Below are 14,384 nucleotides of genomic sequence, written 5' to 3' on the forward strand. Positions count from 1 at the left end.
AATTGCTTAATAAGAAAAGATAATGTGAAATTGAAACAGGACAGACAAAAGTATAAATATAATGATTTGAATTGAGATGAGATAATTAAAATAAAGTTGAGAAAATTAAAAGAGGGGGAAAACTATGTAGAAAATATAAAATGGTAATAAAATATGGAATAGAATATAAAAATGAGCATGAAATTGAGTTTTGTGTCTGTATGAAGAAGTGATAACCTATGACCATGCTATTTTCAAAAAAGATGTTTTATTTGTATTTTGTTTTTGTGAAAACCCAAATAAAATTTTCAAAAAAAAATATTTGGTGTTGAGTTTTTGTAAAATGCTGGCTTAAGTCAAATTTCAGTATCGTGATCAAAAAATTCCATGGAAGATGATGATCGGAAAAATAATATTTCCTACATTATGTTGGAAGATAAAGAACCTGCCAGTGACTGCAGAAACTGTGGAGTAATTCAGTAAAGGACTGCATGGCAGGTTGCCTGAATTGATTATTAGTCAAAAGCTTTTTAGAATTAATCTGATGCCTCATGAAATTAATGAGAAGAGAGATGTGGTATGGCTATAGCCTGGTATAGTATCACCTAAGGGAGGCTGTGATAACTAACAACCAAGGAGTCTCTGAAGAGCATATTATTCCCTAAGGTAAAGAACACTAAGAAAGTGGTATATAACCAAGATTTATATGATGTCACTGAGAAAAGGTCAGTTTGGTAAAGGTCAAATATATTTGCCTTAGAAAAGTGGCATAGAAAGCCTAATCACTTGGAATATATTAAGCTGATCTACAAAGATCATTTGAAACCCACCTAGAGGGAATTATCTCAAGACATCACAGTTGAAAATGTCATAAACAGGTTATAATCCCCATTTAATTATAAAACATTTAAAATCCAGAGGATTTTTTCCTAAAATCACCCCAAATGGACACCTTCCTCTAGTTTCATTTATTGTAATAAAATGGATAGCAACTAACCAGTCTCCTGTTGTTCATTTTTTATTGTTTGAGTCCGACAATTTAATGCCTCTTGGTAGACTCTGTACTTCTTACTGTTCATTTCATTTTACTCAAAGCTAGCCTCTGAACACTCTTAGATGTTTAAATTGGACTAGCAAGATTCACATTGTCAGTTTTCGGAACTGGATTGGCAAATAACATCGCATTTCTGAAAGAGATGCAAACTGAAATGCTCAGTAGTATTGAGATGGTGATGATAATTATAATAATGATTATTTTTTTATCACCAGAGTAATTTTTAAAATAAATGTGCATTGTGCTTTGGAACTCATGGCTATGGATAAGGATATGGAGCCTCGGTGGCGCAGTGGTTAGAGTGCAGTACTGCAAGCTATTCCTACTGCAATTTGGCAGATCAAATCCCACCAGGCTCAAGGTTGACTCAGCCTTCCATCCTTCCAAGGTGGGTAAAATGAGGACCCAAATTGTTGGAGGCAATATGCTGACTCTGTAAACCACTTTGAGAGGGCTGTAAAGCACTATAAAGCGGTATATAAGTCTAAGTACTATTGCTATGTCTTTATTCAAGGCTAGCCTAGTGCTATCAACAGTGACTTGCAGTAGCTACCCAGGATTTGAGCTAAATTTCTTAAGCCTTATTATAAGAATGCAGGGATTGAATCTAAAAACTTCTAAGAATAAAACATTAAATTTAATGGAAAATCATTATGTAACAGATATCATTGGGATTACATTGCAAATATCTGTGGCTTTTTTCAGTTCAACATAAGGACCAATGGATGGAATTATTTTTTGCCTATTACTGAATTTGTATTTACATGCTTTCAAACTGCTAGGTTGGCAGGACTAGAACAAATAACAGGAGCTCACCTGCCTCACAGCACTTGGATGTCAAGCTGCCTAGATGTAGGCTTTAATTTTTTGTAAACATTCAGGAAGGCAACAACATTCCATGCTTTTCCATACAATCTGTGCTGTGGTGTAATGTCATACTGGCTACATGACTACCATAACATCTCCAGACAAATCTGGCTCTTAAGATTTCTTAAGGCTTAAGAAATGGAGATGAGGCCGCCCCTAAAGTCAGTCACAACTAGTGGAATAAAACATGCAGGATGACCTTCACCAGTGGTGGAATTCTAATTTTTTTACTACCGGTTCTGTGGACCTTGGTGGGCGTGGCAGGAGAAGGTTACTACAAAATCCCCATTCCCTCCCCACCCCACTAACCTGCTTTCCAGCTCCGTTCTCCTGGGCAGGGCAACCAAAGAAGACCCAGCCAATCAGCTGGGATTCAATGGGAGGCAGAGAAGGGATGGGGTTGACATGGCCAGTCAGAGGTGGGATTTGCCAGTTCTCCAAACTACTCAAAGTTTCCACTACCAGTTCTCCAGAACTGGTCAGAACCTGCTGAATACCACCTCTGACCTTCACCTACACCTTTACCTTTAACTGAATTTGTAAGGATGCCTGATGCTCAAATGGCTCAAGGCAGTATCTAGGAAAAGTTAAAACTACACTACAGGTTAACCTCAGTTAATGATGGTATTTGGGACTGTTGCTAAGCAACATAAAGCCCAATTTCATGTGACCACACAAACTTACAATGGCAGTTCTAGCAGTTCCAGTTGTGGTGGTTAAGCAAGTCTTGTGTGGTTTTTAAGAGCAATGTTATGTGATTGTCATTTGCGGCCTCCTGCCAGCTACCCATTAAGTTTACTTGATGAAAGCCAGCAGCAGTAAAGGTTACAAATGGTGCTCACATGACCACATGACTCTGTGACTGTTGTAATGGTGAGCTGGTTGCCAAGCAACCAAACTGCAATCACTGCAGGGATGCTGTAATGGTCAAAACTTGAGGAGTAGCCATACGTTTCCTCATTCAGCACTATCATAACTTTAAACAACTGCTGAACGAATGATCATTAACAAAGGCTACTTTTAGAAGATAAATGAAATAGAAGTACAGTAGATAATAGTCATACAGAGAATGCAACAATTAAAACACTCCTAGTGGGTTCACAAAACTCCATAACACAGAACTTGCTACAAGAGGATTGCAATATCATAGACCTCAAGAAGAAGCTGTTACAGAAAGTATAGCGGCAAGAGAGAAAGCACGCTTACAGGGTTGCATAAGATGACATTTTTCAGTGTTATAGAAGTAAATGAAATGGAAATTTCAAAGACATTCTTGTTTTATCCATTCCCAGTTTATATGGTCCAATAGGGTTGAACTAGGAAACCTTCAAGGTGCCTTCCAACTCTATTATTCTGTTATTCTATGTTAGTCATATTGTATCTTTCAAAGATTGAAGGACAAGATGAACAAATATATCAAACATATAGCCTATATTGATCAATATGAGTTTTCTCATAACATCAATTAAATTGCATATTTAATACTTCTCTAATACCTGAGTATTTTGTTTCACAAAGGTAGGTGTGAAAATAAAGCATATGCTAGGGCCTGAAATAACTGCACCACCTAGTAGGTGTATTCCTTTATTTTTTTAGAACAGAATAATTAAATGAAAGCAATCTTATGTCAAATGTATCATTTCCAGAGGGATACCGCAATAACTATCCATTGACAATAGGAGAGTGGTTTTAGATAATAGATAATCCTTCTATCTATCTCATGTTACATATTAAGCTAGATATCCCTGTGAATTTGTTTCACAAGCTTTTTCCAAACTTCAATGATTATTTCTGTCCTCCTTTTGAACTCCTGAGCTCATTAGGTAATTTAAATGCACATTAAATTACCAAGAACTCATCATAATATTCAGAGAAGGATAAAATCCCATGGAGAGATAAGTTCATATCTGCTTAGTATTCTGAGAGAAATGGTTTATATTATTTCCTATAAGAATTCAGCTATCAAATTTCTCAAGTGTCTTGTAAAGTTGATGCCCCATACAGTGGTGTGTAATATAAATACTTTTAAAACAAACATCATTAATAAATGTATGTCTGATCAGAGACCAATGCTCCAAACAAACGAGGGTGATTAATTAAAAGCTATTCCAAAACCATTACATCAACTGCTACATGAAACTGTAGCAATTCTTCCTGATTTTTCAGTTTAACAGTTTTCAGGTAGAAATGTTTTCTTTGTCAGAACTGCATAAATGGTTAACTGAGAGAGACATTAATAAATCAAGGATTTAATCTTGGATAGAGTAGGAGAAGTTACAGAATCTGAAGGCATAGTTAGAAGAGGGATCAACCTAGAATCCCTATGTAGTCATAAACAACTAAATCCAATCTCCCTTAAATTCCATTGGACCTTATCTAATCCCAGGCAGATGTTAACCATTACTTAAGATGATTCTTTGCATAAGTATAATTAGCAATAAGTCAGTTTAATTGGACCTTCTTGTGTGATCTTTTATACCTGACAGGTAGGACATGGGAAATTAATTCAGTTGCCACTATAGAAATGGAGAAACATCTTTTAAGTAAGGAGTTCTTGTTTCTCTTTCATTTCCCTTCTAGCACTATGGAAGATAAAGCATTTTGTCCAGCTAGAAAAAAAGGCTTTTATGTTCAGGATGGACAATTTATAAGTAAGACACTTAGCATGAATGAAGTATCTTCTGAGCAAGCAACCTTTATAATAAGGAGAGAAAAATTCTCCATTTTTTCTTAAGGTCAAAGATATATTGTTTTTGTTCTAAATTGGATCTTTTAAAATCTGATGAAATTAAATAATGGACCGAGAGGCCATGACATTTGAAGCTTTCATCCATCACTAATTTCTAGGAGAATATAGAATTGCCCTCAAGAATTAAGGAGGGCAGAAATCATTCCATAAGGCCAATTTTAGCCAAAACTTTAGATCACAATCTCAAGCAAGCCTTAATAGAAACTAATACAAATTCTACTGCAATATTAGAGGCCTTGCAAACCACTAATGCTATAAGCATATAGGAAGCAAGTATATCTTCCACTAATTCTGTTGGTGACATTATTATGTCCTGCAATAATAACATGGGTACATTAGATGTGAGGTCAGGGCCAAGTTGGCATTGGGATATGCTGCATAATTTGGTTTCTCCTCTGTAATACAGAGTCATCATCTTGTTGCTTGTTAGTATTATTAGCAAATCTGATGGGTATTTGTAAGCACGTAGAAGGGCAAAGGTCTCTGAAACAAAATCTCAATGCACAGAATAGGATATTATAACTGATAATGAGTTTGAGTGATTTTATCTCAGAACTTTTTTTCTTAAATTATAATACCTACTAATTACATTAGTTAATAAACTTAACACATCAAAAAGGCTACAGAAATAAACAATTACAAAACAGGTAGAGAAAAAAAAATGGACATAATTTCTGCATTTTGGCTTGGCTTTCATCTATCTCCTTTTATAGCTCTTCTTATACACTGAAGACTAGTAAGTTCAGCTTTTTTTCTCTTTTCACAGGCAGAGAATTTGAAGGTGAAGAAGAGTTCCTGGAGATCCTGGGAATAACACGAGAGCAGTCAGGCAAATATGAGTGCAAAGCTGCAAATGAGGTTTCCACAGCTGATGTGAAGCAAGTCCGAGTCACTGTGAATTGTGAGTATTTTTATTTCCATCAAATCAGACATATTAAAAAAGGAAAGTTGAACTCTGTGTATTATGGTGATGACAATCAATGAAAAACTCTTATGACAGAGGAAACATCATCTGGACAGTCCAGTTGGGACTATTAGTGAACCATGTACAGAAAATCTCTCTTTAAAAAAAAGCATTTGGCCAGTGAAGCAAAAACAAAAAAAAATCTGAAAAAAAGACCAGCAAGCGAATCTGAGAGAAAGTGATTCCCGTAACTCAATGGACACCATATGAATTTAAATGCAGAGCAAGGAAAAACCATAAAGAGCACTAACACTCATACATTCTCTGCTAACTCTTAAGCAAAACTTTCGAAGGGAAAAAAAGCTATTAAGAAAAGCCCAAACTGGGAGCATCACTGTAGATGTTAAATCTACCTCAAAATATGTATTGACAATGATATTTAAGATAGGATTTTTTTTAAAAAAAAATGAGCAAAGATAGTGTTTTCTCAAAGAAACTATTTATAAATGCCTATCAGAAATAAGGTATAAACTAATTAGTAAATATTATATTAGGAAAATATAAATAGGGAACTCATACTGTAATCTCTTTAGCTATCCAAAAGAGGCAGCTTTTTCTTTGTTTGAATGTGGCTTAGATAAATCTGTTGAGCAATTACTTTAAATCCTTGATTTAGAAATGTGTTTGTGAATTGTCTGTGCATTTAGAATCTTTTAATCTCATTTTTGCTTCTTTTAATTTATAATACATTAGCATTTTCATAAAAAGAAATTACTATTTTGGGCCTTGGAGAATTATTTAAATATAAATGCTATGGAGAAGACGTATAACCTTAGGCACTTAAATCTAAATGGATGTTTTTCTTTCAGATCTGACAAAATGTAACCAACTGTTTTGCAAGAAAAAGAATATTTGCTGTTGTGATTGTTGTAGTTTAAATTAACTAAATTACTAGATATGATTTTCCCAAGCAATACAAAATGGGGCTTTTTCAAAAGGTTATGTTAAAATGTTAAACATCAGAACTCAAGACAGCCAAAAAAAATGTGGACAAAAATCTATTCCACCCACTGCCAGTCTCTATTCTGAAAAGCTAAAGAAGCAGCTCTGGTCAGGAAATAAATACCATAGGATAATTCTTCTGTAGAAACCAGCCCCAAGCCAAAGCTGCCATTTCCAGAGGGAAATTCCCAGTCATCAGAAGAAATGGAACAAAGCCTATAGTGGTTTAAACCTAAGTTTAAACTAAGAGAAGCTAGACAGATTCCAATTTCTGACCATGTCAGCAAACAATTCATTGGTGAAGTAGCCTGGGAGAAAAAGTAAAACTTATTTTCAAGGTGGAACAAGATAAGGATGACCAATCTGCCTCAGCTATACTCTGAGGACATAGGAGAAAAATGGTATAATGGGTCATATTTATGTCATGTTAGAAGACCAGGAGGATGATCCCGTATTATGACAAAAGAACAGAAGACTCGAACTTAAATTACATACTTAGTTTAAATTCTTGGCTAATTTGTGAAATTGCTTACTGTCCAATATATTATTCCAGCTTCTTTCCCAACTATTTCCTTATTTTAAAAACACAAATTATTTTGAAAAAAATATTAAATTACAATTTTTAAAAGATAATTAATGTAGCAAATTCACTAGTTTAGCAAGATCATTTCTAGTAAAAAGTAAGACCATCACCAGCTAAGGATACTTTACACAGAGATCATTTACATTCAATTTATCTCAGAATTCCCTTTTAATTTCTAAATACTGTTGCTTAATGTTTCTTATCCAATCTGCATACCTACAGAAATACCTACGGAAAAAGTGCAGATATTAATATCTAACAAATATATAAATACATCCCATCTCTGCCCTGTCTCCTAATGTTGGTTTCACAATAAGAACAAACAGTGAATTGTTACTGGACAGGTCCACTCCTGATTAGCCAAAAAGATTAGTGCAATTCTGCAATTTGCACAATGCTTCCTTGACTTTGGCGGAGAGAAAGGAAAACTGAGGCAATGGCATGGGGACTGAGATGGAAATTCACACCAGTGGAAATCATCTACTGTAAACCCTCAACCATATTGTTGCAGAAGGCTCTTTGTTTTTTTTTCTGAACTTGAAGTTAATTGCATTCAATTATAGAAGAAGTGAAGACGCTTGATAGTGTTGTAAAAACACAAAGATATTCTCAGATGCTGATGCAGAAGTGGCCAAATACTCAGTATAGAAGCTAAAGGATAAAAAACCATATTAATTATAGTTCTTGGCTGAGCTATGGGGCAATACAGCAACTTAAGGCTCTTTTTAACTAACAACTCAGTCTAGATGTAAAAGTGACACAGCTGAGTCATAGTCAACTATAATGTGCATATATGTATGTGTGCATCTGTTTGATTTGAATATATTATTCTTTTTATAAGGCTATAGCAGATGTAAATTGTTAAGCCCTTTGTGTTACATTCAGAGATCTGCCTGAATCAGGGGATTGGACTGCTAGAAGATGACCTTCCCATTCAATGCTTTCTTCAGCAGCCAAAAGCACCTTGTAAAAAATCTACAGGATCAGGGACCCTGCTGAATAAGGAAGAGGCAGCAGGTGGTGATCATAGATAATTAGGCAGACGAGCATCTGTGGAAGTTATTTTCATACAAGCTGCTTCTTAGATTCAGTTAAGGTTAGATCTCTTAATTTTAACACATTGTATATTAGAAAAGCATGGTATCAGTAGCTCTACTTTTGATCCTTAACTTCATCATATGTAATTTGTGCTGAAGTCACACAATCAGAGACTTCAAAAGTATTAAATCACCAAAGTCAACCCTCCATTTGTGCAAAAGTACAAATTAAAGCATTCCAAGCCAAAAAAAAAAAACTATCACCAGCTTGTGATTGAAGACAGCTGGCAAAGGGCATCTCACTGTCATCCGAAGTAATTGATTCCATTGTCAAATTGTTTTACTGTTAGAAAGTTTTTCATAACATTCAACTGACATTTGCATTTATGCCACTATCCCGTGTCCAGTATTCTGTGATGACAAAATATATAAGGCCTTTAGTCTGAATCCTTTCAGGTGCTTGAGGAATACTATCGTAAACCAAATCAGTGTAATTTTTTTCCAAGTCTCCATGATATCTTTGTGTAAGACTTAATTTACAGTCCCTTGATCACTGTCATGCCATTCTTTGGATTTGTTCCAGTTTGAATCTTCCTGAAAGTCTGATATCTAAGACTAGGCACAGGTAGTTCTCAACTTGCAGCCATAATTGAGCCCAGAATTACAGTTGTAAGTCAAGCTGGTTGTTGGGTGGGTCATCAGATGACCATGCCCGATTTTACAGCTTGTTTTCAGTGATTGTTATGCAAATCACCATGGTTGTTTAGTGAACCCATTGTCCACAATAGATGGGGATTTTTTTGCCAGACATTAGAAATAATGGCAAAAAGAAAGTCATAATTCATAGTCACATGGCTGTGAGACATTGCAGCCATAAATGTGTGCTGATTACTAGGTACCCAAAATGTGATCACATGATCTGGCAGAGATTGGACTGCCATTTGTCAGAAATGGTATAGGGTCTCCCACTTAGGTGGGGGTTGGACTAGATGACCTACAAGGTCCCTTCTGTTAAGTTCAGTCGGTGGGTCCCATGAACAGACGAGGCTCGAGTAGTGAACAACAGCTCTTTATTAAGCAGATAGATTCCGAGACAAAAACCCTAGTGCGCGGCAGCTCTTCTTATAGAGCTGGCCGTGGCTAGGCAGCCAATGACAACTCTTTGAGTTTGCCGCGCTTGGTTACAGCCAATCGCGGCAAACCCTGTATGAGCCAATCAGGAATGTTCAAGCCATCCAATCACGATCCGGCTTGTCTGGACCAATAGGAACGCAGGGTTTCGAGCCTGCTAATATGGAACACCTTCCAACTCTGATTATCTGTTATCTGGTTGTCAGAACTTTGAATCTGGATTGTAAGGTTTGGGGTGTTGTTGTTTTATTTGTTTTGTTTTTGTTTTGGTAACTTCAGTTGCTAACAAGTTGTAAGTCAAGAACTATTTGTAAATAATTCAGTAGTCTCGCCAATAGTTCTAACTAGGCTTAGCAGAATTTATATTTTTTTGAAAAACAAACAAGGCCAATGTGTTTGTAAGACTAAATATAAGATCAAATCTGACTGGGAATCATGGTATTTATCCCAGATTGTTCCAACCTGGTGCCTTCCTGATATAGTGAACTTCAAATACCAGAGCCAGCAATTAACATGTTAAATGCTTACTCATGGGGATTATGGAAATTGATGCACATTTGAAGTGCATCAAACTAGATTGTAGCAGATTGTTGTGATCCTCTGATTCAAAAGCTCTTTTCCAGAAGCCTCTTCATCTTCTAGTCCTCTATTGCTTTGGAATGGTAGCTTGTAGTTCTTTCTGCCATCAGTTATCTTCCAGAAAGCACCTTTAATTGGCAGCCATTAATCCTGGTCTGTGAGAGATAGGGTTCATTTTGGGTAGTTAAAAGATCAAAATACAAATGTAGAAACTATATCTGAAAAGCTACTTGCTGACTGTTTGGACTGTAAGCATGAGAGAGAGATTCAATCTTCTCTCTGCCTTTGAGTGATCAAACTAATCACAGAGGAAATAAGCAAAAACTTAATTTAAAAAAATATGTAAAGCCCCCTTTTAACATAATATATCAAAATGAAATAGTGGATGTGGAAAAAATAAATCTCAGACAAATCCCAAGGTAGGGCTACTCTGTTACAAACAATGGTCTTTCTGACAGAATCTCTGACAAAATGCTGGAGAGGTTTCACTGTATTATTATATATCACAAGAGATTCTAAAGAAAAACTTAGAGCTTTTGAAAACAGCCTTAAGGATGAAGAAAGGCTAAAATTACGCTCAATTCCCTAACTAGGGCAGAAAAAAAAAGAACACAGGCCTTAGCACAATACTAAAAATTGAAGTTAAAATCCCAGATAGACTTTTTGGCTATTTCCACAGAAACAGACGGTTTCTGAAGAAAAGTTCTTATTTGTTGGATTTAGTTGCTTCCTGTTTGATTCAAATTGTTAACTTCTATTGGGGAGTTGAAAAATGTTGCTCTTATATCCTATGATTTTAAAGAAACCAAACTCTTTTTTTTTCCTCTTCCAGGAGAGGGAGGGGCTTTATATAATCATTGTGACTTGAATTGTCCCATGAGAAAGTAAAGTATGTGAAGAAGGAAAATAAAGTATACTGTAGATATTATGATATGAAGTAAAATTGGTTTTATTTACTTTTCTGTCAGAATGTCGCTTTGAACATGATTTTGATTCATTAGAATTTATATATGTGATTATGTATGCAATAGATATTTTCTGCCTGAGAAATTGCACTTTTTTACCAGTGCTTTCATTTTAAACAGACTTATTAAAAAATTAAAACCCACAAGAGTGCAAGGACTGTAATTTGAAACAATATTAAATACTCATAAACATGTTGATTGTAACTATAAGTCAGGTACAAAGAGACCCTATATTTTGAAAGCAAGTAGTTTTCTAATAATATTTTTTTCCTTCTTTAGTTTATGAATATGTTAATTTCTTCTTAGAATAAAAATAAATAGTGATATTAATATTTTTCAGAGTTTTGTAAATATTTTTATTTTATTTTCAATGATATAATGTTCTCAGTTCAATACAATCAATTCATACATTATTTGATATTGTAATTTAATTTTTATTACTGTAAGCTCTCTGCTTACTATTATTGTATCATTTTATTCCTTGCTTTTCTTTTCACCTTTTTGTTGTAATTATTTAAAATATTTTAATAAATGGTGAGAAAATGGAAAGGGAAGAAACAGTATATACTCAGAATTATTTTATTATTATTGGAATTCTAATCACATAACAAACTCCTAATCATAGCGATCATAAAAATAAAAAGTTACCTTTCTACCTTGATTTCATTTGCACTGGATTTCAAATAGAAATTATTTATATTCCCACAAAAATTAGAGTGAAATCAACTAAAGGCTGAAACAAACATCTACTGCATGTAAACCTGAATGGAATTGCAATATAAAATATTGTAGCCTTCCTCCAATAACTTCGCTCGATTGTTTATTATGTTAGTTGATTTTTTTTCTCAACCAACATATGACTTTTATATATTATAGAGGAAAGACAAGGTAAAGAAAGTATCTCAGTAATTTAATATGAAAAGCTGAAATTGCTGTCTTCTGTGTTCAGATTTTCTTCTGTGCTCCTAATTACTGTTTGTTTGTAATGTTTTGAAGGTTGGGTTTTTTTTCCCCTTATAGTATTAAATACTTCAATTGGGCAATAAAACTGTTTTTTTTAAAAATCCATCCTATATGGAAACATAGTTAGGCTTCTATTGTGGGAGATATGAAAGCAGCAAGGATCTTGTTTTAAGATTACAATATATATATATTCAGCTTTGTTCAGGTATTTTCCCATGTCATTATAGTTGTGCTTTTAAAGTTGTAGCGATGTTTCGGCAGAATCTCATCTGCCATCATCAGGCTTGTGTATACACAATACATATGGGAAAATACATGAACAAAGCTGAATACCATACATATAAATACCCGCAAAAACTTAAGAAAACAAATGGCATATGGCATTCAGCTTTGTTCGCATATTTTCCCAAGTCATTATAGGGTTTTTTTCAGACCTGAAAGCATGAATAGAAGAGATGACTCCACCAGACTGTCAATTATCTGGAAGCCTGCACTCACAAACAAAAAAATCTCCACACCACAAGCCAGGCAAACATCTGGGCACAAACAGATCCCCCCTGATACCTCCAGCTCAAACACACCCCAACCAGGCACCCAAATGAAACCTAGCTTCCTAATAAATGATAGCCGTCCGTTTACTCGAAGCCAAGCCGCACTAAAAGCCTCCAATACAGGAAACACAATGTTGCCAGCCGATCAAGACAAAAAAAGCCACAAAACAGACAGAAGATATTAGAAACACCAATCAAGCAGAACACAGCAAACTCCAAGACCAATAAACATAGACCAAGACTCCCAACCAATCAGGATGAAGAAAAAACTATTCTAACACAGCAGTAGGCTAGCACCAAATTTAAAACAGAAAAGACTGTGAAAGCCTGACTCACAGACAAGCGGATTAAAATATACACATTTAAGCTCATGCTTAATTTTTTTGTTTATTTGAGCTGTCGTTGCACATTTTATTTAACAGTAGCTAGAAATAAAAATGCCCAACGCTAACATAACACTTCAAATTGCAAATCTAGCACTTAGTGATTTTCTATGAGGTTGATGAAGTTGTGGATCCTAATAACCTGTGAAAAAATGTTAAAAATTAGTTCTTCTTCCCGAAGAGCTACCTTTGATTTAATTGAAATTTTCTTTCACTGCCTAAAATTACTCTGGACAATTCTACCCAAGTCCATCATATTATTCACTAGTATAGGCCATGGTGTAATTTCAGAAGTGTTGAAAGTATAAATTCAAAATTAATGTGGGAACTATCTGTATGCCTGAAAGTTGGGATGGGATCATAGTATGTATGCAGAGGATGGCTTAAATTGACAATTTGCACTGGGTTTAAATATGTGCAATCACAAAAAGCATAGTTTGCTTCATCAATTGTGCATAATCTTTTATTCTTACAGTTTGGGTTTGATATCTTTATCCTTGATTTGTTAATTCTAGTTGTTGTTTTTTCTTTTAAAACATATAGAAGCAAGAGGCAAATTGTGGGATCTAATTATGTAGAAGCCATTAGAGAAGTTCATCCTTCAGGTTTTCAGTAAGAAAGGGCCATAGCTCAGTGAATAAGCATACACATTTTACCAGCAGATGATCCCAGGCTCCGTTCATACATTTCTAGTTAAAAGGATCCAAATGTAGGTGATTTTAGAAATGGCATTCAATGCTGGGATAATATGATAAAAGACTCTTTATTGCATAAAATGACTAACAATCCAAATCTATATGCTACCACTATAAAAGCAGCATTAGGAACCTCGGTGGCACAGTGGTTAGAGTGCTGTACTGCAGGCTGCTTCTGCTGCAGCCAGCTGCCTGCAATTTGGCAGATCGAATCTCACCGGGTTCAAGGTTGACTCAGCCTCCCATTCTTCTGAGGTGGTAAAATAAGAACCTAAATTGTTGGGGGCAATATGCTGATGCTGTAAACCACTTAGAGTGGCTGTAAAAGCACTATAAAGCGGTATATAAGTTTAAGTGCTATTGCTATTGCTATTTCATATAAGACAAATCACTATGGGATTTGCTTTTTCTCCCTTACGCATCTTTTTCATCTTTATATTCTTTACTACTATTACAACCCACACTATTTTTTAATGAAATGCAATGCATCCCACAAAATTTTGTGGATTTCATTCACAAAATGTGTGTATAGGCTTATAGTATGGGAACCATTTAGTGCCTCATTTCCAAACCAAGATTGACATGTAAGGTGCTGTACCTGGAACTCATAATGCAACATATATTTTATTTCTTGTCCTTTCTACACACTAAATATTATTTTTAGACTGAATTAGTACAGTGATCTCTCAGGAAAAGGAATCAGGTTATTCTTTTGAATACGTTGTCCTTTAATTCTGTAGATATATCAGTATCAATAGTATCTTATCAAGCATCCGGAATGTCTTTTTTTAAGTATTGGAAATATGGCTAATATAAAGAATGCAGCTGAAAGTAAGGGAATTGGCTTCTTAGCAGAATTCAGAAATGTAGGTGCTCCTGAATTCTGTTTAGCTTTCAGAACTGTATAAAAATATTTGCTCATTTTGTGATTTATTTCCTACA

At 35.0% G+C, this 14,384-nt stretch overlaps 1 protein-coding gene across 2 annotated transcripts in view; it reads left to right on the forward strand.

Moving 5' to 3' along the window:
• LSAMP (limbic system associated membrane protein) overlaps positions 1 to 14,384 on the forward strand; it is a 498,110-nt gene that overhangs the window by 449,235 nt on the left and 34,491 nt on the right. For both annotated transcript variants that reach the window (XM_087966398.1, XM_087966399.1), the window contains exon 4: positions 5,416 to 5,550. In XM_087966398.1, the coding sequence (XP_087822524.1) occupies positions 5,416 to 5,550 (135 nt within the window). The remainder of the gene's footprint in view (positions 1 to 5,415; positions 5,551 to 14,384) is intronic.

The sequence above is a fragment of the Notechis scutatus genome, chromosome 5, assembly GCF_049901735.1.
Source record: "Notechis scutatus isolate UNSWTSFEM ecotype Mainland chromosome 5, rNotScu1.2, whole genome shotgun sequence".
Lineage (NCBI taxonomy): Eukaryota > Metazoa > Chordata > Lepidosauria > Squamata > Elapidae > Notechis > Notechis scutatus.